This window comes from Leptonychotes weddellii, chromosome 15 (assembly GCF_054177405.1).
Source record: "Leptonychotes weddellii isolate Sample4059 chromosome 15, ASM5417740v2, whole genome shotgun sequence".
Classification (NCBI taxonomy): Eukaryota; Metazoa; Chordata; class Mammalia; order Carnivora; family Phocidae; genus Leptonychotes; species Leptonychotes weddellii.
The window spans coordinates 5,604,101-5,626,700 of NC_138383.1; the positions used below are offsets into that span (position 1 = coordinate 5,604,101).

At 45.6% G+C, this 22,600-nt stretch overlaps 1 protein-coding gene across 1 annotated transcript in view; it reads left to right on the forward strand.

Moving 5' to 3' along the window:
- The window catches only part of GRB2 (growth factor receptor bound protein 2), a 71,131-nt gene extending 50,600 nt beyond the window's left edge, over positions 1–20,531 (forward strand). Inside the window, exons 3-6 of the mRNA XM_081804528.1 lie at positions 7,661–7,758; positions 14,432–14,554; positions 17,445–17,613; positions 18,397–20,531. Coding sequence (XP_081660654.1) covers positions 7,661–7,758; positions 14,432–14,554; positions 17,445–17,613; positions 18,397–18,582 — 576 coding nt within the window. The 3' untranslated portion in view covers positions 18,583–20,531. The remainder of the gene's footprint in view (positions 1–7,660; positions 7,759–14,431; positions 14,555–17,444; positions 17,614–18,396) is intronic.
- The last annotated feature ends 2,069 nt before the right edge of the window (positions 20,532–22,600 follow it).

Below are 22,600 nucleotides of genomic sequence, written 5' to 3' on the forward strand. Positions count from 1 at the left end.
AGATTTTATTTATTATTTGACAGAGAGAGAATGAGAGAGAGAGAGCACATGAGAGGGGGGAGGGGCAGGGGGGAGGGGCAGAGGGAGAAGCAGACTCCCCGCCGAGCAGGGAGCCCGATGCGGGACTCGATCCCGGGACTCCAGGATCATGACCTGAGCCGAAGGCAGTCGCTTAACCGACTGAGCCACCCAGGCACCCTCCCTTTTTTTTTTTTTTTTAAGAACTTGCAATTAATATGGTAGGATCACCAGATTCTTAATCTGTCTACAGGTCATGGCAGTATTTCATTATCGTTACTGTGGAATTGATTGACCTTGAAGAGCAGGAGAAGCTCACTGGCTTATGTTGAATTTCTTTAATGCAGGGACCTCATATAAGTGGCATTTGAGGGGGGGTGGTTTGTGTAGGAGCCTAAATATGTCATTGTTCCTGTCTTTTACATGTGAGTGCCCTTACACAAGCGCTTTACAAATTGATAAAATTTTGGATTGGCGCACTGCTCCATAACTGTACTGCATACTTATTTTTATTTATTTTTTATACCAACATCCCAGTTGACATTTCTTATTTTATTAAGATTTTATTTATTTATTTGAGAGAGTGAGTGAGTGAGAAAGAGCATGAGCCAAGGGGGGAGGAGCAAAGGGAGAGGGACAAGCAGACTCCCTGCTGAACAGGTTGCTGCTTAACTGACTGAGCCACCCACTGCCCCTCTTGTTTTGTTTGTTTTGTTTTGTTTTTATTTGAGAGAGAGAGCACAAGGAGGGAGAGGGAGAGAGGGAGAAACAGACTCCCTGCTGAGCATTGGATCCCAGGACGCCAGGATCATGACCTGCGCTGAAGTAGATGCTTAACCAACTGAGGCACCCAGCACCCCCATACTTATTTTTTAAAAATCATGATTTCTGGGGTGCCTGGGTGGCTCAGTGGGTTAAACGACGACCACTCTTGATTTTGGTTCATGTCATGATCTTGGGGTTGTGAGATCAAGCCCTGTGTCAGGCTCTGCACCGGGCACGGAACCTGCTTGGGATTCTCGCCCTCCCTCTCCCTCTGTTCCTTACCCCCACCCCTGCTCTTAAAAAAAAAAAAAATCATGATTTCTTTTGTTTATTTATTTACAGATAACTGAATATGTTCATTACAAGAGAATAGCCCCATAATTCTCAGTACAATCTAAACAAACTAGCAATTTAGAAACAAAATACTTATCTGCCATTTTCCTAAAAGATAACCTTTTGGGGGATGCCTGGGTCCCTCAGCAGGGAGCCTGCTTCTCCCTCTGCTTGTGCTGTCTCTCTCTCTCTCTGACAAATAAATAAAATCTTAAAAAAAAAAAAAAATACCTTTTTCCATAATTTGTGTAGAAAATCAAGTACAGTTCTTATCTCCCAGTATCTGTGTAGAAGAGACAGGGAAAGGAATTAGCTATTGTGATCCTCGAACTGTGGATTTAAAATCTTTCTTGAGGGGCACCTGGGTGGCTCAGTCGTTTAGCGTCTGCCTTTGGCTCAGGTCATGATCCCAGGGTCCTGGGATCGGGCCCCGCATTGGGCTCCCTGCTCTGCGGGAAGCCTACTTCTCCATCTCCCACTCCCCTGCTTGTGTTCCCTGTCTCGCTGTGTCTCTGTCAAATAAATAAATAAAATCTTTAAAAAAAAAAATCTTTCTTGAAGTAAGCCAGAGTCTCCTACTGGTGTGTTTTCAGAATAAAACAAGAATCCCAGTCCTCTTAATATGTATGCCGTTGGTGCCCATGAACAGCATTACATTAAAGATACCAGATTTAGTGAAGGTACTATTTAGTCCTCCCAGGATTGCCACTTTTTGTTAGATCTAATACTGCACATGTGTAAGGCAGAGTAAATGTTGTGAAGTAAATTTGTCCACTAAGACGGCTGGAATGTAGCTCTGTACCGATTGCTACACTGTTCATCACGTTTTCTTACTCAATCACCTCAGTAACCCTGGGAGGTGTAGGTGTTACCACCACTTTCTAGGTGGGGAAACCAGAATTTAGACAACAGTCATTTGTCCAAGGTCACAGAGTTCACTGGTAAGATTGGAATTTGAACTCATGTGTTCAGCCCCTTGAATCCAGATCTAAGGGGCCTGAGACCTAAATCTTTGACCTTTTTTTTTTTTTTTCTTAACTGGAAAGCTTTGAACTTCGTATTGGTATAAATGGAAATTTACATTGCTTTAAGAATAGTCTCAGACTGGGGGTGAGGGCAGCAGTGAATACTGTTATCAAAATCACATAATATTAGAATAGGAGAATCACAAGGTTAAAGAAAGTTTTATTCCTGGAAATTTTTTTTCCATAGAATAGTTATGGTAAGCTATCATTCTGGGGGTTTCTGGAGTCTTACCGTGTTGTTTTCTGCTTTCCTATGTATTTTTTGGGGTGTGAAGTTTGTACCCAAGATGTATGAGGAGGCCCTGGTGTGATTTTCTTATGTGTGAACTGGACCAGAATATTACTATGTTCTCTTGACTGAAATATTTCTAACTTTTTTAAAGATTTTATTTCTTTATTTTTTATTTTTTTTTAAGATTTTACTTATTTATTTGACAGAGACACACAACCAGAGAGGGAACACAGCAGTGGGGGAGTGGGAGAGGGAGAAGCAGGCCTCCCACGGAGCAGGGAGCCGATGCGGGGCTCGATCCCAGGACCCTGGGATCATGACCTGAGCCCAAGGCAGACACCCAACGACTGAGCCACCCAGGCACCCCATTTCTAACTTTTTTTAAGATTTTATTTTTAAGTAATCGCTACACCCAACATGGGACTGGAACACACAACCTGAGATCAAGAGTTGCACGCTCCACCGACTGAGCCAGCCAGGCGCCCCTTAGTTGAAGTATGATATACATATAGAAAAGTTCACAGATCCTGAGTACCCAGTTCAGTGAATTCTCATAAACTGAACATACCCAGGTAGCCAGCATGCAGTCAAGAAATACAACATTAGTGACACCCTGAAAGCCCCCATTGTCCCCCTCCATTGACTGGAATAGTTTTAAATGTCCTGTATAAACTTCACATCATTCCTCATTTGTAGGTCTCTTCCTGATTTGAGTTCTGACATTATTTTCAGTCTTTTTGCAAGAAGAAAAAAAATCATTGAAACTTGTCACTTCCTCCTTTCATAATCTCATCTCTTGATCAGTTTGCTTCTGTTAAACTAGAGTGTTTTGTGTGGCTACAAAATCCTAATTTGAGGGAATATGAAGGTTCGGATAGAACCTGCAGCTGTGGGGTAAAACCAAAAAACATTTCCTGAGATTTTCAGGACTCAATGAAAATTTGGTTGTTGAACGCCACCACCTATTCGTTCCGGGGGGAATGAAATGAGTTGAGTGAGCGTGCTTTCCATCTTGGGGAATGGAGATGGGGGTGCGTCCTCATTCTCAGAACTCTGACAAGGCTTTTTAAATTATGTGTGATGGACATGAGTATTCACGTCAGTCCGTAGGAAGTTGAACACAGTCTCTGTAGGTGCAGACTCATCCACACATGGTTCTGGTCCCCTTCTCTGCTCCACTTTGGACTCACTTAGGTTAATTTGTGTCCTTTGCTGTTTTAAGCATTTAGACGTTTGAATAAAACTTAATTTGTAAATATCTGTTAAGTCGTCCCAGCTGCAGGGCTTGCATGTCATGCCGATGTGAGTGGAGCCACTAGGTCGGAAGACCTGGTCCCTGACTCCCAGGGTGGCCCAGGCTGGCAGGGACGCACTCTTCTGTGCTTTGCCTCCAGCAGAACCAGTGTTCTTTTTTTTTTTTTTTTTTTTTAAGATTTTATTTATTTATTTGAGAGAGAGAATGAGAGTGAGAGAGCATGAGAGGGAGGAGGGTCAGAGGGAGAAGCAGACTCCCTGCCAAGCAGGGAGCCCGATGCGGGACTCGATCCTGGGACTCCAGGATCATGACCCGAGCCGAAGGCAGTCGCCCAACCAACTGAGCCACCCAGGTGCCCCAGAACCAGTGTTCTTAAGTTCTAGAGTAAAGAAGTTTAGAGGCATGCACAGCAAATTTTGACTTTCTGGTAAAGTGATATTCTAGATACTAGAATATTCCAGAGAACCAACATTTTAATTATTCACATACATTAAAAATAAACTAAGTGCATTAATTCCATATTTTCCTGTCTTCCTAGGGAGAAAAGCATAGTAATCACCAAGTAACACTTTTGTTCTGCAGAAAACCATAGTTCTGAATTGGTGCCAAATCTGCGAGTTGCCCCATGAATTACTAGGGGGAGCATTTTTAGGGGGTTTGCTTCTATCTTATTAAGGTGATAAGAATGTGCAGCTCTATGAACTAGCATGCAATAACAGTTCTTTTCTGCAAGGTTATAGGTCACAAATTAAAATTGGTCTTTTCCAAGTGGTTACCTTAACTCTGTTTTGGTGCCCAGATGGGCCTGAGACTGACTCTACTCTGTCTTCCAAGAAATCTTTAGAGTAAGATATACAATGCACCATTTCAGGAATTTTAAAGACATTTTGAAAAACTCTTCGTAGGCCTACAGGTTCATTATTGTTGTTGTGGTAAGATAATGCTTTAGGTGATTACTAGGCCACATTTTTCTTTAAGCCCTTCTTTTTTATTTATTTTTTTTTAAGATTTATTTATTTGACAAAGAGAGACACAGCAAGACAGAAAACACAAGCAGGGGGAGTGGGAGAGGGAGAAGCAGGCTTCCTGCCGAGCAGAGAACCCGATGCGGGGCTCGATCCCAGGACCCTGGGATCACGACCTGAGCCGAAGGCAGACGCTTGACGACTGAGCCACCCCTAAGCCCTTCTTTTTGGTAGATAAGAGAGTACTGTCCTTAAGCAACTTTTAAAATCTCTCCTTTGCTCTCATGCTGTTGAGTCTTCTGTGACAGGGTACAGCAATGGGCTCCCTTCTGAGGTCAGTGCATCTCAGGTGATACATATATTGGTTGTATCATTGCAGGAGTTAATAAAATATAATGATTTTTTTTTAAAGGGAAAAACTAATGAAAAGTTTTCATTGCTGAGGCTGCTGGGATTTACCCGTAGCTTTTTTCCCCCCCCAGAGCTCTCTATTCACATTTACTAGCTCTTGCGGGATTTGCCACTTTAGCCAGTGTGAACCATTTTCAACTTAAGACCATCACAATCCGAAAATGCATTTAAGAGTGCCTGGGTGGCTCAGTCGGTTGAGTGTCCAACTCTTGGTTTCAGCTTGGGCTATGATCTCGGAATTGTGGGATCAGGCCCCCACATTGGAGCATGGAGTCTGCTTGGGATTCTCTGCCTCTCCCTTACCCCCCAAATAAGTAAATAAATAAAATCTTAAAAAAAAATAAAATGCCTTTAATATACCCCTAACCTATGAAACACCATAGCTTAACCTAGTCTACCTTAAATGTTCTCAGGACACTTAAAGTAACCTCCACTTAGGCAAAATCATCTTTACACAAAGCCTATTTCATAAATAAAGTATAGACTGTCTCAACATAATTTATTGCATACTGTACTTTAAGTGAAAACCAGAGTGGCTGTGTGGGGGCAGGATGGCAGTGGGTGCATTAGTTATGGACCCACACGATTACGTGGCTGACTGGGAGCTTCAGCTGCCTGACATCATGAGAGAGAATAGGACAGTGTATTGCTAGCCCAGGGAACTATCAAAATTCAAAATTTGAAGTACAGTTTCTACTGAATGCCTATTACTTTTATACCATCATAAAGTCAAAGAATCATAAGTTGAACCATTGCAAGTCAGGGACCGTCAGTACCTACCCAACATGCACTCTGATGAAACAGTCCAAGTTCTGATTTGGTAATGAGTACAGCCTTATTCAGCATCTTGAATAAATCATTTTGTAAACAATTTTACCAACTTTCCTGGGGGCGCCTGGCTGGCTAAGTGAGAAGAACATGTGATTCTTGATCTTTCGGTCATGAGTTCAAGCCCCATGTTGGGTGTAGAGGTTACTAAAAAAAAATAAATAAACTTTAAAAAAAAAAAATTTTACCAGCTTTCTTGCAGAACTTTGTTGCATAGTATAGATTAACTGCCAACTGTGCTGGTCCATCTCCACTTCCTTGTGTTCAGCATTTTGGAGTTGGGCCCATATTTCTTTTTCTTTTTCTTTTTCTTTTAAGATTTTATTTATTTATTTGACAGAGAGAGACACAGCGAGAGAGGGATCACAAGCAGGGGGAGTGGGAGAGGGAGAAGCAGGCTTTCCGCAGAGCGGGGAGCCCCATGCAGGGCTCGATCCCAGGACCCCGGGATCATGACCTGAGCTGAAGGTGGACGCTTAACGACTGAGCCACCCAGGCACCCCTGGGCTCATATTTCTATTTCCTCTCTTAAGTCACCAATTTTTAAAATGCCTCTGCCCGGGGCACCTGGGTGGCTCAGTTGGTTGAGCGTCCCGACTCTTGATTTCAGCTCAGGTCATGATCTCAGGGTTGTGAGATCGAGCCCCTCATTGGGCTCTGCACTGGACCTGGAGCCTGCTTAAAATTCTCTATCTTCCCTTCTCCCTCTGCCCCTCCCCTCCCGAAATAATAAAAAATAAAAATAATAAAATGCCTTCTGCCCTTTTTTTTCTCTCTTTTTTTTATTTTTTATTTTTAGATTTTATTTATTCATTCATGAGAGACAGAGAGAGAGAGGCAGAGGGAGAAGCAGGCTCCCAAGGAGCAGAGAGCCCGATGCGGGACTCGATCCCAGGACCCTGGGATCATGACCTGAGCCGAAGGCAGACGCCTAACCATCTGAGCCACCCAGGCGCCCTGCCTTCTGCCCTTTGCCTTTTGTTAGAAATCTAGAATTCAGAGGTGGCTTTTCTACCAAACCTGTTTTGCTCCTTGTACTGCTCTGTGGCATCCTGGCCTAGCCCATTCCTGTAACGAGGAGCAGTCTGGGATCTGTAAATCTGTGTGTGATCCACTAGCTCATAACCTTGGGTAGTCGTGTCACGTTTGTAGAGAATGTTTTCAGTCTGGAGAATGCAGTGTTACAGTTTTATGGTCTCTGTATCTTCCCCCTGAATTGGGCTAGTGGTTGTGCTTCCAGCATTCCCTAACTCAAACACATTGTGGCCTTGAGGGTGAGTAGAGTAGGACTTGCCATGCTTTTTCATTAAAATATGTTTTGTGTTATGAGGACACGTGGACAGATGGTGCATGCAAGCAGCAGCCTGACACACCTGTTCGGTGGCTGACCCGGGACTGGATCCCTGTGATCCTGAAGATGGGCCAGAGAAGCTCTGGAGAAGTCTAGAAGCTCTCTTCTGGAGAGCAGGCTTATTTAGTCCCTTCATTCTCCAGCATCAGTGTTTGCTGTTTTCCCAAATCTCCTCTCCCAAACTGTTCATTTCACCTGCCATGCTCCTGTCTGCTTGGGTTAGTGCTAGATGTTCAGGGGTCAGACCCTGGTTTTCCGAGACCATTTCTTTTACTTTTTAATTTTAACTGTAAGAGTTGATGTGCTGGTTGTTTGAAGTCACATGAAGTCTTGCATCCATGTAACTGATCATACTTCAGATAATGCCTTTTACAAACAAACGAAAATGGCAACATAATTGTCTTAGTGGCTGCCTTTTTAAGAGTGTGAAACGGAAATGATTTGATTTTTTCCCCCCCTTGTCTTAATTCTCTTTAGGTTTTGAATGAAGAATGTGATCAGAACTGGTACAAGGCAGAACTCAATGGGAAAGATGGCTTCATTCCCAAGAATTACATAGAAATGAAACCACATCCGTAAGTTGGACTCTACTGGTCTTCCAGGAGTCAGACCCATCTGCTTATTTCAAATAATGTTTTTATTTTATTTTATGTTTTTAAAATTGAGATCCTTGGGATAGGTGTCATACCTTTTACTCTATCTTCCCAGAGAATTAACAAAGCATGTTGATTTTGCATGTTAATAGTAGGACATAATAATACTCCACGCCCAGCACAGAGCCCGCTGCGGGGCTCAGTCTCAGGACCCTGTGATCATGACCTGAGCCGAAATCAAGGGTCAGACGCTTAACCAACTGAGCCACCCAGGTGCCCCAGTAGTACGTGTTTTAGATTGATAATGGTTGCTGTTGATATTTAATGAAGCAGTTGTTTCACTTAAAACAATAATTTATATACTATTACATAATATAGTACATGTTTTGGATTGATAATACCTGTCAGTGATCTTCAAATAATAAAACTATAGAAATGTCATTCCCTGATTCTTTTTCATAAAACCCCTGAGGCCAGATCTGTTTCATAATTCTCCATTTTTTGAGTCTTAGGAAGTGTACTTACCACATAGTTTTGTTGATATGTTTGATTGCCCTGTAAGACTGTTATCCTTTTAATCTTCGTATCCCCCGAGCACAGTGCTTGGCAATATAATAGGTTCTCAATAAATGCTTATTGTAATTACTATCCTTGCCTACCACTTAGTGTTCCCACTTCAGAGAATTCAAAATAATCTCCTACCCCAGGCTGTTGAGAGCAGTGAACTTTTTTCTTTTTTTTTTCCCCTCCCTCGGAACGTCCCCTCCCCCACCCAGTTTATATTGATATGCGACAGACATGGTGGGACCACTCTCCTCCCACCCTCACCCATGACCTCCTTCGCTGGCCCTGCTCCTCCTTCAGAAGCAGTCCCTTCCATCCTGTGTACATCAGGGGGAACTGAGGCTCAGTGCTCAGGCTGGAATGTCACTGAGACACAGAGGAGCAGCAGTTTCTGTCTACTTAATTTAACACAAATGATAAGTAAGACCTTTAGATGACTTGACCCACCTCAAGTGGCAGCCCATTTGTCCCTCTCCTTCATTGTCACTCCTCTAATGTGTGCCTGTCATTTCTCTTCCCCCCCCCCACCGAGCCACCAGAACAGAGATCTTAACCACATCTTATACACAGAGTTCAAAGGGGCCTTCGATCATCTAGTTCATTCCTCTTTATCTTAAAAATTAGGAAAGTTTCTGGTATTTTTATTTCAATGCCAGTAATTTATGAATTTGGTTCTCATTATAAAAGACAGCGTAGAGGGACCCCTGGGTGGCTCAGTCGTTAAGCGTCTGCCTCGGCTCACGTCATGATCCCAGGGTCCTGGGATTGAGCCCTGCATCGGGCTCCCTGCTCTGCGGGAGGCCTACTTCTCCCTCTCCCACTCCCCCTGCTTGTGTTCCCTCTCTCGCTGTGTCTCTCTCTGTCAAATAAATAAAATCTTTAAAAAAAAAAAAGTGTAGAAAACCATAGAGCAATATAGGAGTTTCTCCCCACATACATACCCCTTTTGGAGGTAACCACCACTGGCAATTAAATGTAAGCCAAATGCTATCTTTTTTTTTTTAAGTAGGCATAAAAAAAATCTTCAAAGGTGTATGTGGCAGGGACTCCTGGACCCCCGTCAGTGAATTGGTAATGCCCTTCATTTGAAGTCCCTGTAACATTAGATTAGGGGTTTACACACAGCCATGCCCAGGTTACTAAAATGTAGGCACACATGGTAATAACCAAGAAACTCCAAAAGATGAACACAAGACTAGTACAGATGTCCTGGGAAGTATATACTAAGCACAGCTGTGCATTCTTGTAGCCATTTAGTGTCCATGTTTGCTTGGGGGACTGTGTAGGCTTTTCACGGACAGCATCACGGAATGCACTCCACGGGGAGAAGCAGTTGGGTAGTGGTTACTGGGAGTGGGAGCTGCTCTTTGGATCATACATAGTGGGTCCTCCCTCTGTCCATATAAGCCAGATATTCTGTATACATCTATTCCTTCAGTCTATCCTCAAAATAGATGAAGCGTTGGCTAAACTATATGTAAAGGACCAGATAATAAATATTTTAGACTTTGAGGACCATATGCAGTCTCTGTCATTTCACATATTCTTTTTTTTTTTTTTTAAGATTTTATTTATTTATTTGAGACAGAGAGAAAGAGAGAGAGCACATGAGAGGGGGGAGGGTCAGAGGGAGAAGCAGACTCCCTGTCGAGCAGGGAGCCCGATGTGGAACTCGATCCAGGGACTCCAGGATCATGACCTGAGCCGAAAGCAGTCGCTTAACCAACTGAGCCACCCAGGCGCCCCATTTCACATATTCTTTTGAATTTTTTAAAATAACCCTTTAAGGGGCACCTGGGTGGCTCAGTCTATTAAGTGGCTGCCTTCGGCTTGGGTCATGACCCTGGAGTCCTGGGATCAAGCCCCATGCTGGGCTCCCTGCTCAGCAGGGAGTCTGCTTCTCCCTCTCCCTCTGCTCTTCTCCCCGCTCGTGTTCTCTGTCTTGCTCACTCTTTCTCAAATAAATAAATAAATCTTTTTTAAAAAATAAATAAAATAACCCTTTAAAAATTTGTAAATATCTTAGATTGTGGGCCATACAAAAACTGGGCATATTTGGGCTGAGGGCCATAGTTTGCTGGTTTCTGTACTCGATCCAGTGATAATGGAAATCAACTTCAATTCCTTTTCATTTTCGTATTTCCAGGCTAAAAGGGAATTCAGCAGAACATCACACTGTAATTTTTATATTAAATAAAATGCCTATGGCTCTATATCCTTGTTTTCGTTCAGATTGTTTGAAATGACATAGGCCTTTTGAATCCGACTGTTGAGAAAAGACAGGAAAGGCCTCCTTCCTCAGAAAGCACAGGTTATTGCCCCAGTTGCCTGATTGCTGGGTTAGCCCTCGAGGAAGACTCCTTGTCCTGCCTCGTCCTCTTTAAAGGTCCACTCTAAAGAACTCTGGAATAATAATTGATTGGGAAGCATCCAGGAGAGCCTCCATGGTGGTGGTTTTTGCAGAGTCTAGCTGAAAGGCAGGGAGTGCTCCCCCGCTGCACGCTCTGAAACAGGAAACCATATTGCTGAAGAGACCATGGCCATGGGCCTGCAGAGTGGTTGGCCTTGCGGGCACACGTCGTGTTCCGGGACTGCTCTGTGACTGGACATCCATAAGTACAGGGTCTGTGTCCCTCCCATAGCGGTGGGAGAGCACAGAGCACCAAGCCCCCCTTCCCTCTCCCCTCTCTCCTTCCTCTCCCCCCACCTTCAGTTTTTGTTAGGAAGAGGAAAGTCTCCAGTGGAGTACGACCTAATACGGCTTTTGAGGTAACAAGTTAAACACAGACTAGGAAGCGATTATCGGCTAGTGTTGCAACACAGATTATTGTGCGTACTGGGGGTGGGTCCATATATGTGCTTTTCACACTGAGTGCATATAGATGGAAGCCTATGGAATGTAGTGAAGAATTAAATTGGAAAATGAGCCACCTCCTCTGGTTAGCTTTCTCCTTTGCTAAAGATGTTAAAAATTTTGACTGTAGCCATGTAGTTACACCTAAATATCACTGTTTAAATGTCTTAATGGAGAGTGATAGCTATTCTTCATATGGTGCAATATCCCTTATGTTGTGGGACATCCTCGAAAAAGAGGGACAGAATTTAGTAAAAATGGAAACAGATAGAAGTCTTTATTTACTAAAATGGTCTCCAGCTAATTGTCTGTTTTTCAATCTGGGTGCTTATAATGGGTATGTTTACTTTGTAAAAATTCCAGTTTAGAGTACTTTATTTCACTGCAGTTTATCGTTTTTCACTGAGAATTAAATTGAGTCCATCTCACGCTGGGGGCTAGAAAACATGCAGCCGTACCTGTATGTGCGCATCAGATGCGAAGGCCTGAAATCCGAGCAGAGCTGCTAGCACTTGGCTGCCTCTGGGGAGCTTGAGGGGAAGTCTTTATTTTTACTTCATGAACATCGAGGCTATTTCTTTAATTCATATTCATTATTTTAAAACAGGGGAAAAGAAAGGAAAATACCTGCTTGGTGGGAAGATCTTGGGGACTTGGGAGGAAAAGAGAGTGGCTGTTGGGTGACTTTACCCCACCCCAGACCGATGCTTATTGCCTGCAAGTGCATCACAAACTTGAAAGCACTAGAGATTTAAAATAGAAAATATTTCAGTGGTCTTAGTGTAGTCAGCTGTCCTTTCATTGTTGGAGATGATTCTTTTGTATTAATATGTAATTTCTCTTGTGTGGCCTGACTTCCAGGCACTGGAGGGCTTACACTTGGGTTATTTCTAGAAGCTAGATCCTAGCAGCTATTCAGCAGCCTGGCATTATAGTACTCAAAGTGAGAAAGACACAACAAGGTAGATTTAAGAATGTTTAATGATTAGGGCGCCTGGGTGGCTCAGTTGGTTAAGCCACTGCCTTCGGCTCAGGTCATGATCCCAGGGTCCTGGGATCGAGTCCCACATCGGGCTCCCGGCTCAGCAGGAAGCCTGCTTCTCCCTCTCCCACTCCCCCTGCTTGTGTTCCTGCTCTCGCTGTCTCTATCAAATAAATAAATAAAAAATCTTTCAGGGGCGCCTGGGTGGCTCCGTTGGTTAAGCGACTGCCTTCGGCTCAGGTCATGATCCTGGAGTCCCGGGATCGAGTCCTGCATCGGGCTCCCTGCTCGACAGGGAGTCTGCTTCTCCCTCTGACCCTCCTCCCTCTCAGGCTATCTGTCTCTCATTCTCTCTCTCGCAAATAAATAAAAAATCTTAAAAAAAAAAAAAAAATCTTTCAAAAAAAAAAATGTTTAATGATTAATTAATGGCAGCTTCTGATCGAATCTTCCTAGCAGCTCACACCTTTCTGTATGAGGGTTTTGGGGTTTTTTGTTTTTTTGTGTTTTTTGGTTTTTTTAAGATTTATTGATTGATTCAGAAAGAGAATGTGCAGGGTGGGGGCGGGCAGACTCCCTGCTGAGCACAGAGCCAGATGTAGGGACTCTAGGGCTCAATCTCATGACCCTGAGATCATGATCACAACCTGAGCTGAAACCAAGAGGTGGACACTTAACTGACTGAGCCACCCAGGCGCCCCATGTTTGAATTTTAGTAAAGTCTATTATTTTAGAGATTCCTTGCAATGTAGTTGCTTGTAAAATAGATATGTAAGTTAGATTTATTACTTTAATGGACTATTTGGTACCTTTGTTATTACAGTTTGCATATATAATGAATGTTAGTTACCATGTAAAGAGTCTGATGAAGCACATGGGTCTTTTTTTTTTTTTTTAAGATTTTATTTATGGGGCACCTGGGTGGCTCAGTCGTTAAGCGTCTGCCTTCGGCTCAGGTCATGGTCCCAGGATCCTGGGATCAAGCCCCGCATCAGGCTCCCTGCTCCGCAGGAAGCCTGCTTCTCCCTCTCCCACTCCCCCTCCTTGTGTTCCCTCTCTCGCTGTGTCTCTCTCTGTCAAATAAATAAAATCTTTAAAAAAGATTTTATTTGAGACAGAGCTCATGAGAGAGAGAGAGCACAAGAGGGGGGTGTAGGGAAAGGGAAAAGCAGACTCTTCTTCTGAGCAGGGAGCCCGATGTAGGGCTCGATCTTAGGACCCTGGGATCTTGACCTGAGCCGAAGGCAGACACTTAACCGAGCCACCCAGGCGCCCCAGATAGGTCTTATTAGCTATAAGTAATATCATTGCTTTTTTTAAATAATAACACTTAAAGACAGATTTGAAAAGAGAATATTGTTTTCACAATTGACCCATCCTAATGAGTAATGGTTTTCATGTGAAATAGGCAGCTATGACTTGAAGCTTTTTTCACCGCTCCTGCTCTTCCTCTCCCCCACCTCCTCCCCCTCCCCTTCCTCCTCCACAGGCCACTTGCACTCATAGTTTTGTGTGAATTCACCCACTTTTTCTTGTGGCCAAGGTGAATTAGCATTGGGAGCAGAAAACTCCATAACATATCCCAAATGAAAAACTGAATCTTGCAACTAGTTGCCTCTGCATAGGATAAATTAGGATGTTCCTGCCGGCTCCTGGAAGCGGACTCTGAGCAGCGATGGCAGGAGAGGCCTCTGAGAGGAGTGACTGCCTTTGTGGTGGTAGCAGCTGCTCTCGCAGAGCCTGCACCTCTTCACCCTGTTACAAGTAGTAGCCCTGGCTCCAGTTTCTGGGCCTTCCAGTTTCCTACCTCCATTGCCCTTAATCCCCCTGTAGCCAAGCTTCAACCTTGTCAGTGGCTGGGAGACGAGGCCTGTCTCCTTACGTGGTTCTTCCGGTGCTTCATATTGATAGACCGGGGCTTTCCCCCAGGGCCCTGAGTCAGTAGGGAGCCCGGTGGGCTTTGGCCCAGGAGGCCCACCTTTAAGTGTCTTCCTCTTTAGGAAGAGTGGCCAACGATCGTGCCTTATGTGTCACTTTCTGGAGAGTAGGGTAGGGGAAAGTCACTTGAAGGGAGATGGTCCGAGTCTCAAGGGAGAAGCTGACTGAACGGCTCTGTGGGGCATGTTGACACTGGAGGGTAAAGAGGGAGGCCCCTTCCTTTGGCAAGGAGTGTTCTGTTACTCACATTTCGGAGGCTGGATATCCCGTCTCTGTGTGGGGAAGCAGATGTTGACTGGCTTGTCTTCCTTCCTTAGGTGGTTTTTTGGCAAAATCCCCAGAGCCAAGGCAGAAGAAATGCTTAGCAAACAGCGGCATGACGGGGCGTTTCTTATCCGAGAGAGTGAGAGTGCCCCGGGGGACTTCTCCCTGTCCGTCAAGTAAGTACTTCCCGCCCTGGTCCCCGGGGCCTCTCCCTGCTGGTCGGAATTGTGAAGCCACAGGCAAGCTGTCTGGCTGCACACACCAAAGGTTGCCAACTGGTAGAGGTTTAGCCTAAACAGTATTTTACCAAAGCAGAATATTTTACATTAGAATAGTTATTTCTGGCTCCTCTTCAAAATCAGTTCTACCAGTACTGAGTTTAGATTCCCTCATGGTAACAGTCTTCAGCTGGTGAGTAGCGGCCTGGTTTCCCTATTCCCCACCCCTCCTCTGTGCCTTGTGCGCACACAGCTTTTTCCTTGTTTGCCCTCGGTGGGATCCCTTTCGCGCGCCCTATGGACGTGACTGGTCACCCTGTCAGCCACTTTGTGCACCTTTACCAGATGTCTAGCTTAAATCCTCCCAACACCATCCTAGGCCTCTTAATTTAACTTTAAATGGTTACCACAAGGGTTTGGGGGTGCTTTGCTTTCCCCAGTGAGAAAATGTGAAGAAGAGCTGGTAAGCAGGGAATGGGGAAGGCAGGGAGTTTGACCACCCTCGGAATTGTGGAGAACATAAGTTGGAACTTTGAGGATTTCAAGCAGATCACTTCTCATCTGTGAAATAAGGATTTTTAATCAAATTGTCATTTCCATATGTGTTTTGACTCAGTCCTTTCTAGTTAATATATTACCACAGGAACCCCTCCCCTGGGAATCTTAGAAAGCACTCCATTATTTATATGACAGCATGATTAGGTTAAAAACTCAGATCACTGGGTGTTATATGTAAGTGAGGAATCACGAAATTCTGCTCCTGAAACTAATATTATGCTATATGTTAACTAACTAGAATTTAAATAAAAAGTTGAAGGGGAGGAACTCAGATCAGTGTTATTATAGATTACATTGATTATTTTTAAATGAAGACCCTAAGATAGTTTATTTGCCATTTACACACAATGTAAAGATTTTTCAGTTTTCAAAATTAATTGAATATCTTGTTTCATTGTAGGACCAGTATACGTTTTTTGAAATGTAGATTTAAGCTTAATTTTTGTGTTCTTTTTCTCAGTGAAGGTATGGGAGGTGGTTTCAGGCCATGTTCACAACGTTGCAGATATGTGTCCGGTATGAGTGAGTTTTTTAGTCCCAGCATGAAAAAGTCAAACTGGATCTAATTACTATCTTCTAACAAGGATTTTTTTTTTTAATAGACTTCATTTTTTATAGCAGTGGTAGGCTCACAGCAAAACTGCGTGGCAGGTTGCAGAGGTTACCTCCCCACCCCCACCCCCCAACAGCGGCTTTCTGATGCACTCGGTTAAACACATGTGAGTGAGGGTCTGAGGAAGAGCATCTTGAGATGCAGTTCTTCATGCTTCTCTGATAACTTGTGTTTCATCATCTGTTTTTCTTACATTTTATACTGACCTGAGTAGAAAACAGTCTAGAACGAGGAGTACAAGCAGTTACTCACAGGTTAATTGAGCGATGGCCAAAGCCACCGCGGCGGGTGGCGTGCAGTGGGGAGGCCTTGATTACTACCAATCATTGCGCACGCTCATGTGGTAGCTGCTGGCAAGCTCCCAGACCATTCCGTTTTATCAAATAAAAACTTTAAAGAGTCCCGCATTTATTGTTTCAGAAATAAAATTTGAAACAGATGTCATTACCGCCTTTAACAACACAAACACCTTCTCAAAGGAGGTTCAAGAATCCACAGTCTCTAAAAGGTTTCTCTAGTTTGGAGATGTGAGTCAGTAATGGAAAACACCGTGGCAGTTAACAGGTCACTGTCTGGGACCCTGTACACCTTATGGAAACCATCCGCATCGCACCCATGGGAGTGGGCTTCTGTGGAGCCAGAAGTGTGGCTTGAATGTGCCCTCCTTCCTCACTGCACGCACGGATTCTCATGAAAAAGCAACACCGGTTCTGAATACTTGGGATCTCCTACTTGAAGCCCAGTGCTGCCACCTACTGGGTTGTTTTTCAGAAGTTTGTCATTTCCTTCCCCCTTTAAGACTGGAGAGGAGAGACCATGTCCTTCATTTACAGATCTTCATAGAATGCCGTTGGAGGGCTGGCCTCTGGTGTCCGTGCTCAGGACCCAGCAGTGAGCAGGACAGGCAGAGCCTTGCTGGGCTGGTGACGCAGCCACATAGCACTGTGGTCAGGGGTGGTCAGCTCCCAGTTGAACTCCTGCTTCTGCGGGCCAGTGTACGGAGAGGCATGTTACCCAGTGATCAAGAAACCTCTGGGCACTGGGTACCTTGGCCTCTTGTATTTATTGGCCCACGACGTTCCGTTCTGAGACCTTTCCGCCCATGAGTAGAACTAAAATCCCTGAATGGAAAACATGATCTATACTCCCAGTTACAGGGGAGTTGTTGAAAGTATGTTCTAGTCCCTCCTCTCTCACCTTCCTCTCCCACCTCTTGTAGTCTTTAAATATCATGTAAGGCTTTAACGGGGGTTTTTGTTTGTTTGGAATTTTTGGTTTTTGCTTGGAAAGTTAATGAAGTCACACTCTTCCCTGAATAAGGCTCTGTTTGATTTGGTACAGTGCAGGGCACGTGGAGACACGCCATAGGTTAGGACATTATTTTACAAACATCTTCCAAATTAACCTGTTGGACAGGGTTTCCCTCTCTGACAAGGATTCTTCCTGTTGTCACTGGTAATCATCAGTCCACTGGAGGGATCTCAGGGGCACTCAGTGTCCTAACTCCAGCCAGGGAGTCGTGTTGTGCTGCAGTCCGGGGCCCCTCGGGCTGTGAGAAGTGTTGCCAGAATACTAGTTCTCATAAGACGCCTCCTTGATTTGGTGGGCACGTGGCCCCCAGGTAGCCGGGACAGAGCCCCCTGACCTGTTCTCGTGTGTGTTCTCTGCCCTCCCCAGGTTCGGAAATGATGTGCAGCACTTCAAGGTGCTCCGAGATGGAGCTGGAAAGTATTTCCTCTGGGTGGTGAAATTCAATTCTCTGAATGAGCTGGTGGATTATCACAGATCTACATCTGTCTCCAGAAACCAGCAGATATTCCTCCGGGACATAGAACAGGTGCCACAGGTAAGCCTCATAAGAGAGATCGGGATCGTTTTTCGCAATTAAGAATAGCTCCTCAGGCAGACACGTACCTTTTCAAAGGATTCCTTCTGGGGCTTCTGTGCTCATTATTCAAAATATTACGTGTAGTTTGAAACAAAATGGTGCTGCCTTTCCCAGAGGCTGCCTTTCTGAGGCGGTGTGTTGCCAGTTACCACCTGTGTCTCTGAAGGAAAATGGTCTTTGACACTCTCCGATACTATATTCCTGGAAGCAAGTAAGGAGGAAAACCTTGCTTGTGAGGGAGTGGAGTCCACACTCATTCCTGTCTTCCTGTGAAGCCTAAAGCCCCAGGCCTGTGTTAGGGGGAGCTCCACCTTATTTTAGTCAAGCTCTTGACCTTTTGACTCTGTAAAACCTTAAGGACTTTATAAGCAAGAAACCGATTGCTTGAAAAGGAACTGAAGCCTTTTCAAAGCTTAGGGTTGTAAACCGGAGTCTGACTGCTGTTTCCTGAGTTCCTTTCCTGACAAGCAGCACTTGCTTCCATGGTGTGGCGCCATGGCGGGATGTGCCCTCGCACGTTCTAGCCTGTTGTGAGCCCTGGTGAACGTACCCTGCTCCCACATAGAGTAGACCTAGAACCTGGAAGGATAAACGAGTGGGGGGCAGAAATGGAAGGTTGTCTCGGGAAGCATGTAGGAGTCGGCACACGTCTGTCGCACCCTTGTGACTAGTCCTGCCCGGCAGGGGGCTGGCCATGAGCAGAGACCCAGCGGGTGTTCTCTCCCTGCCCCTCTTCTGCAGCAACCGACGTACGTCCAGGCCCTCTTTGACTTTGATCCCCAGGAGGATGGAGAGCTGGGATTCCGTCGGGGAGACTTTATCCACGTCATGGATAACTCAGACCCCAACTGGTGGAAAGGGGCCTGCCACGGGCAGACCGGCATGTTTCCCCGCAATTACGTCACCCCTGTGAACCGGAACGTCTAAGAATTAAGAAGAGATTATTTAAAGAAAGTGAAAAATTTAAAACACATACAAAAGAATTAAACCCACGAGCTGCCTTAACAGCAGCCCGTGAGGGAGCTCAGAACACCTGGCTGGGTCACCTGGTGACCCTCTCACTTTGGTTGGAACTTTGGGGGGGGGAGGGGGCGTTGGATATAAAAATGCCAAAACTTACCTATAAATTAAGAAAAGAGTTTTTATTACAGATTTTCACCGCTGCTCCTGTTTCTCCTTTGTCCTCTTTTTCATCCTTTTCCTCTTCTGTCCATCAGTGCATGACGTCTAATACTACATATAGTCCTAGCTGATGCCAATAATAAAAGGAAAGAAACCAAGCGGGCTGGTATTTTCTCTATGCAAAATGTCTGTTGTAGTCGGAGTGACTGCAGGAAGGACAGCCGTGGCCGTGTTCCTCATGCACACACAGAGGAGAGGGCAGGCGGCCGGCAGCCCTTGCTGGTCAGCTTCTGCCAAATGGGGGCAGCCCCCGGCCGCCAGCGTCTTGTGACAAAGTTGAAAATGGAGCGGGGACAAAAGGAAGGACTGTTACCCCTCATGGCTTCCTGAGAAAAGTCAAGCTAAAAACCTTTGTCTCTTTTCTACATTGTTTTCCCTTCCAAATGGTATTATTGAGCATGTTGATTTTTCATAGTGCCTTTTTCCTTATTTCAAGAGTTGCTTATGAGTGGTGTTTTTTTATTTGTTTTAAAATAAGTTAAAGACAGTCCAGAGCTTTTTTAGCCAATTTGTCTCCTACTCTGTGTAAATAGTCCTCCCCTGGGGGGAGGGGAGAGCGGGGTAGAGCCGCAGAGAAAGCTCAGGTGGAGGGTGTGGCCATTCTGCCTGTTTTCAGCCATGAGTCTTTAAGGTTCAGCTTTAATATTTGTCAGCCCTCTGGAGTCCGCCGTGGCTGCCCCAGGGGAGCAGTGCTGCCAGCCGCTGGGGAAGGAGGAGACTGTCCAGCTCTTTCCACCTCGGACTGGATCTGGCTGGGGGTGGGGGGTCAGAGTCCTTGACCTTGCCATCCTGGCTGTTGTCTGCCCCTCCTCAGCTCCAGAGCCCCCCAGAGAAAACACCCTGGAGCCAGCAGGTTTCAAACACAGGAAAGCCCGAGGAACTTCAGCTGTCGCTCTGTGGCTGTATCGGGTTGTATACTGTGTTCCCACACCGGGGTGGAAAATGGGAGCTTTCGTTTTTCTTGCTCTGAAAATCAGAGGTATCTGTTCATGGCTTTCATCTGCTGTGTCCCCTGCCTGACCTGCCCAGGTGAGCACTAGGGCAGCGTTCGAGAAGCAGCTGGGTTTTTGTGTCTCCGTTCCCAGTGGGCCATGTCTATAGCCGCTCCGCCCTTCCCCCCAAGGAAATGTCTCAGTGAAGCAGGGACAGTTGGGGAAGGTTGAGTGGGAAATATAGGAAGGCCGAGGGCATTGCAGAGCTCTCTCTGTCCGCCTTGTCAGCTGCTTGTCCCTCGTAGTGATGTGCCTGTGAACTTTCTCCACCCGATCCCCTGCCCGCAACAAACACGGGGCTGCCGGGGAGTTGGTGATGGCCTTTGGGTTCTGAAGTGGTCGGTTGGAGTCTCCCTTGGACTCTGGTTATGGAGCCGGACTCAGCCTGGAGTACTCAGAGGCCCCGGAGGCAGCTGCTCTTCTGGACAGAGCACCCACCCCCTCGCTCCCTTTCTGGTAGCTTCTTTCCTCGGTGATGATAAAAGGAATCTCCGGCATTCTACACCTGGACCATTTGATTGTTTTATTTTGGAATTGGTGTATATCATGAAGCCTTGCTAAACTAAGTTTTGTGTGTATATATTTAAAAAAAAAAATCAGTGTTTAAATAAAAAGACCTATGTACTTAATCCTTTAACTCTGCGGATAGCATTTGGTAGGTAGTGATTAACTGTGAATAATAAACATAAAATGAATTCTTCACTCTGTATCTTTTCTCTTTTCTCCCCCCCCCACCTTACTTAAAAACCTAAAAGCCATGTCAGGTGTTAGGACTCCTGTGTCCTATTTTCCGACTCGCCTAGCTCCTTGGGGGTGCTTGTGGGTCTTGCTGGGCCCCAGGAGTCGTGATTGCGCACACGCAGCAGCTCGTCAGGATCCCTGGGGGGCTTGTTCACAGTGTGGATGCCCCCGCCCTCAGGTGCTGCGAGATGGTGGTTAAGGACAGACAGACAGGCCTGGTGCTTCTGACAGAAGCCATAGGCCGCACTTTGGAAACTCTGGTCTAGACCCAGAGCATGGCTTGCTTGGTTCTCATCCCCTCCCTCCCTCCCCCCCTTAAAGGACAGAAGCCCAGAATGGTCTGTGTTGAAGCAGTGTCCATGTGCCAAGGAGCTGAAGCATACTTGCCTGCTCAGCTGGCTGCTGTGGGGTGAGACCAGGCCTGACCACACCACACTGGCCGTCATAGACCAGACAAGAGCGTGAACAGAAACTAAACCCAAGGAATTTCCACTTATAGTCTTGGTCCAGTTCGTAAACAAAGTCCAGCACACCACCTCATTTGCGGCTGCCCTGCTTGGGTGCTATGTAGTTTCCACTTCGCTTTTCTACGATGACCTCAGTGAGAAGGAACTTGAGCCAGCACCGTCCTGCTGGATGCTGCTGGTCTCAGACCACCTATGAGCTACTCTGAGGCTGCGCAGATGCTTCTAAAGTGGAGCCATTTAAGTGAAAACTTCAGGCAGTGACCGTCCACCTCGTTGAGACTTTTTGCTCTATTTGACTCATGGCCTCAGAATAACATCATAATCAATGGGAAGGTTGATGCTTTTGCACAGTTTGGTCACAGGCTTCTTGGTGATTATATCCCCTCCCACCATGGATCTGTAATTCCTGGGAAGGCATCTGGGTGGGAGCACCTTGGGGAAGACTCCACCGTGGAAAGCTCATCTGCGATTGATGACTAAGAGTTGTAGGTGGGCAAGTGGCCTTGAGGCCCCCGCTTCCTGGGCTCACCTCTAGCCCCGAAGCAGCTGGAGCTCGGGCACCCCCGGCTCACGGACCTGAGAGTTTGTAACAGACTTATCTTCAAACATGATTGCCAAGGAGATGGTGGTGACCGCTCCTACCAAGTGCTTCAGGGCAGTCTGCAGCCCCAGACCCCACCTTCAGGTACTCCAGGATGGTGGTTGAGGGCACAAACAGGCGTGGCATGTTGGAAAGAGGTTAAGGCAAGGGGCACAAGTGGTCTTGACCTGCTGACAGTAGGGGGTCTTCAGGCTGAACTCTGCTTTACCAAAGTACCTGTTGATAACTGGGGAAAATGAAAGTGGAACGGTATCTGGGCACCTTGGAAATTCTTTCATTCCTAAGACACTGTATTTCCATGAAATGCAAATTCTCCAGGTCTGAGCTCTATTTTACATCGAAGCACAAGGAGATAATGTATATGTTCTTGGAGTGTGTGTTCATTGGGGGATTCTTAAACTTAGTCCCGGGGGCCATAGGCCCCGCCCTCCAGCCAGCGCCCTGAGGCAAATGAGTCCTGTGCTTACTCCCAAGATGGCTGGCATCAAAATCCTGAATTACCGTTATATCTTAGGCTGTTCATCACTGTTAAGGCAGGAAGAACAGTTCTGTGTGCCAACAGCACAGATACGTAAGTACTAGATGGTAGTGTTGACTAACCCACTTGCTACTCAGAGCCTTCCAAACACTACTTTTAAAACATTTAAAACTGATGTCATGAGGTGGGGTTTTATATATATATATATAATGAGATGGAATTTTAAGTTTTTTTTTTTTTTTAAGATTTTTATTTATTTGAGAGAGAGAATGAAAGAAGAGTATGAGAGGGGGGAGGGTGAGAGGGAGAATCAGACTAAGCAAGGAGTCTGAGGCAGGACTCGATCCTGGGACTCCAGGATCATGACCTGAGCTGAACACAGTCGCTTAACCAACTGAGCCACCCAGGCGCCCAAGTTCTTTTTTTCTTTAGAGAGAGAGAGTGGGAGCGTGTGCGTGGGGGGTGGTTGGGGGGCAGAGGCAGA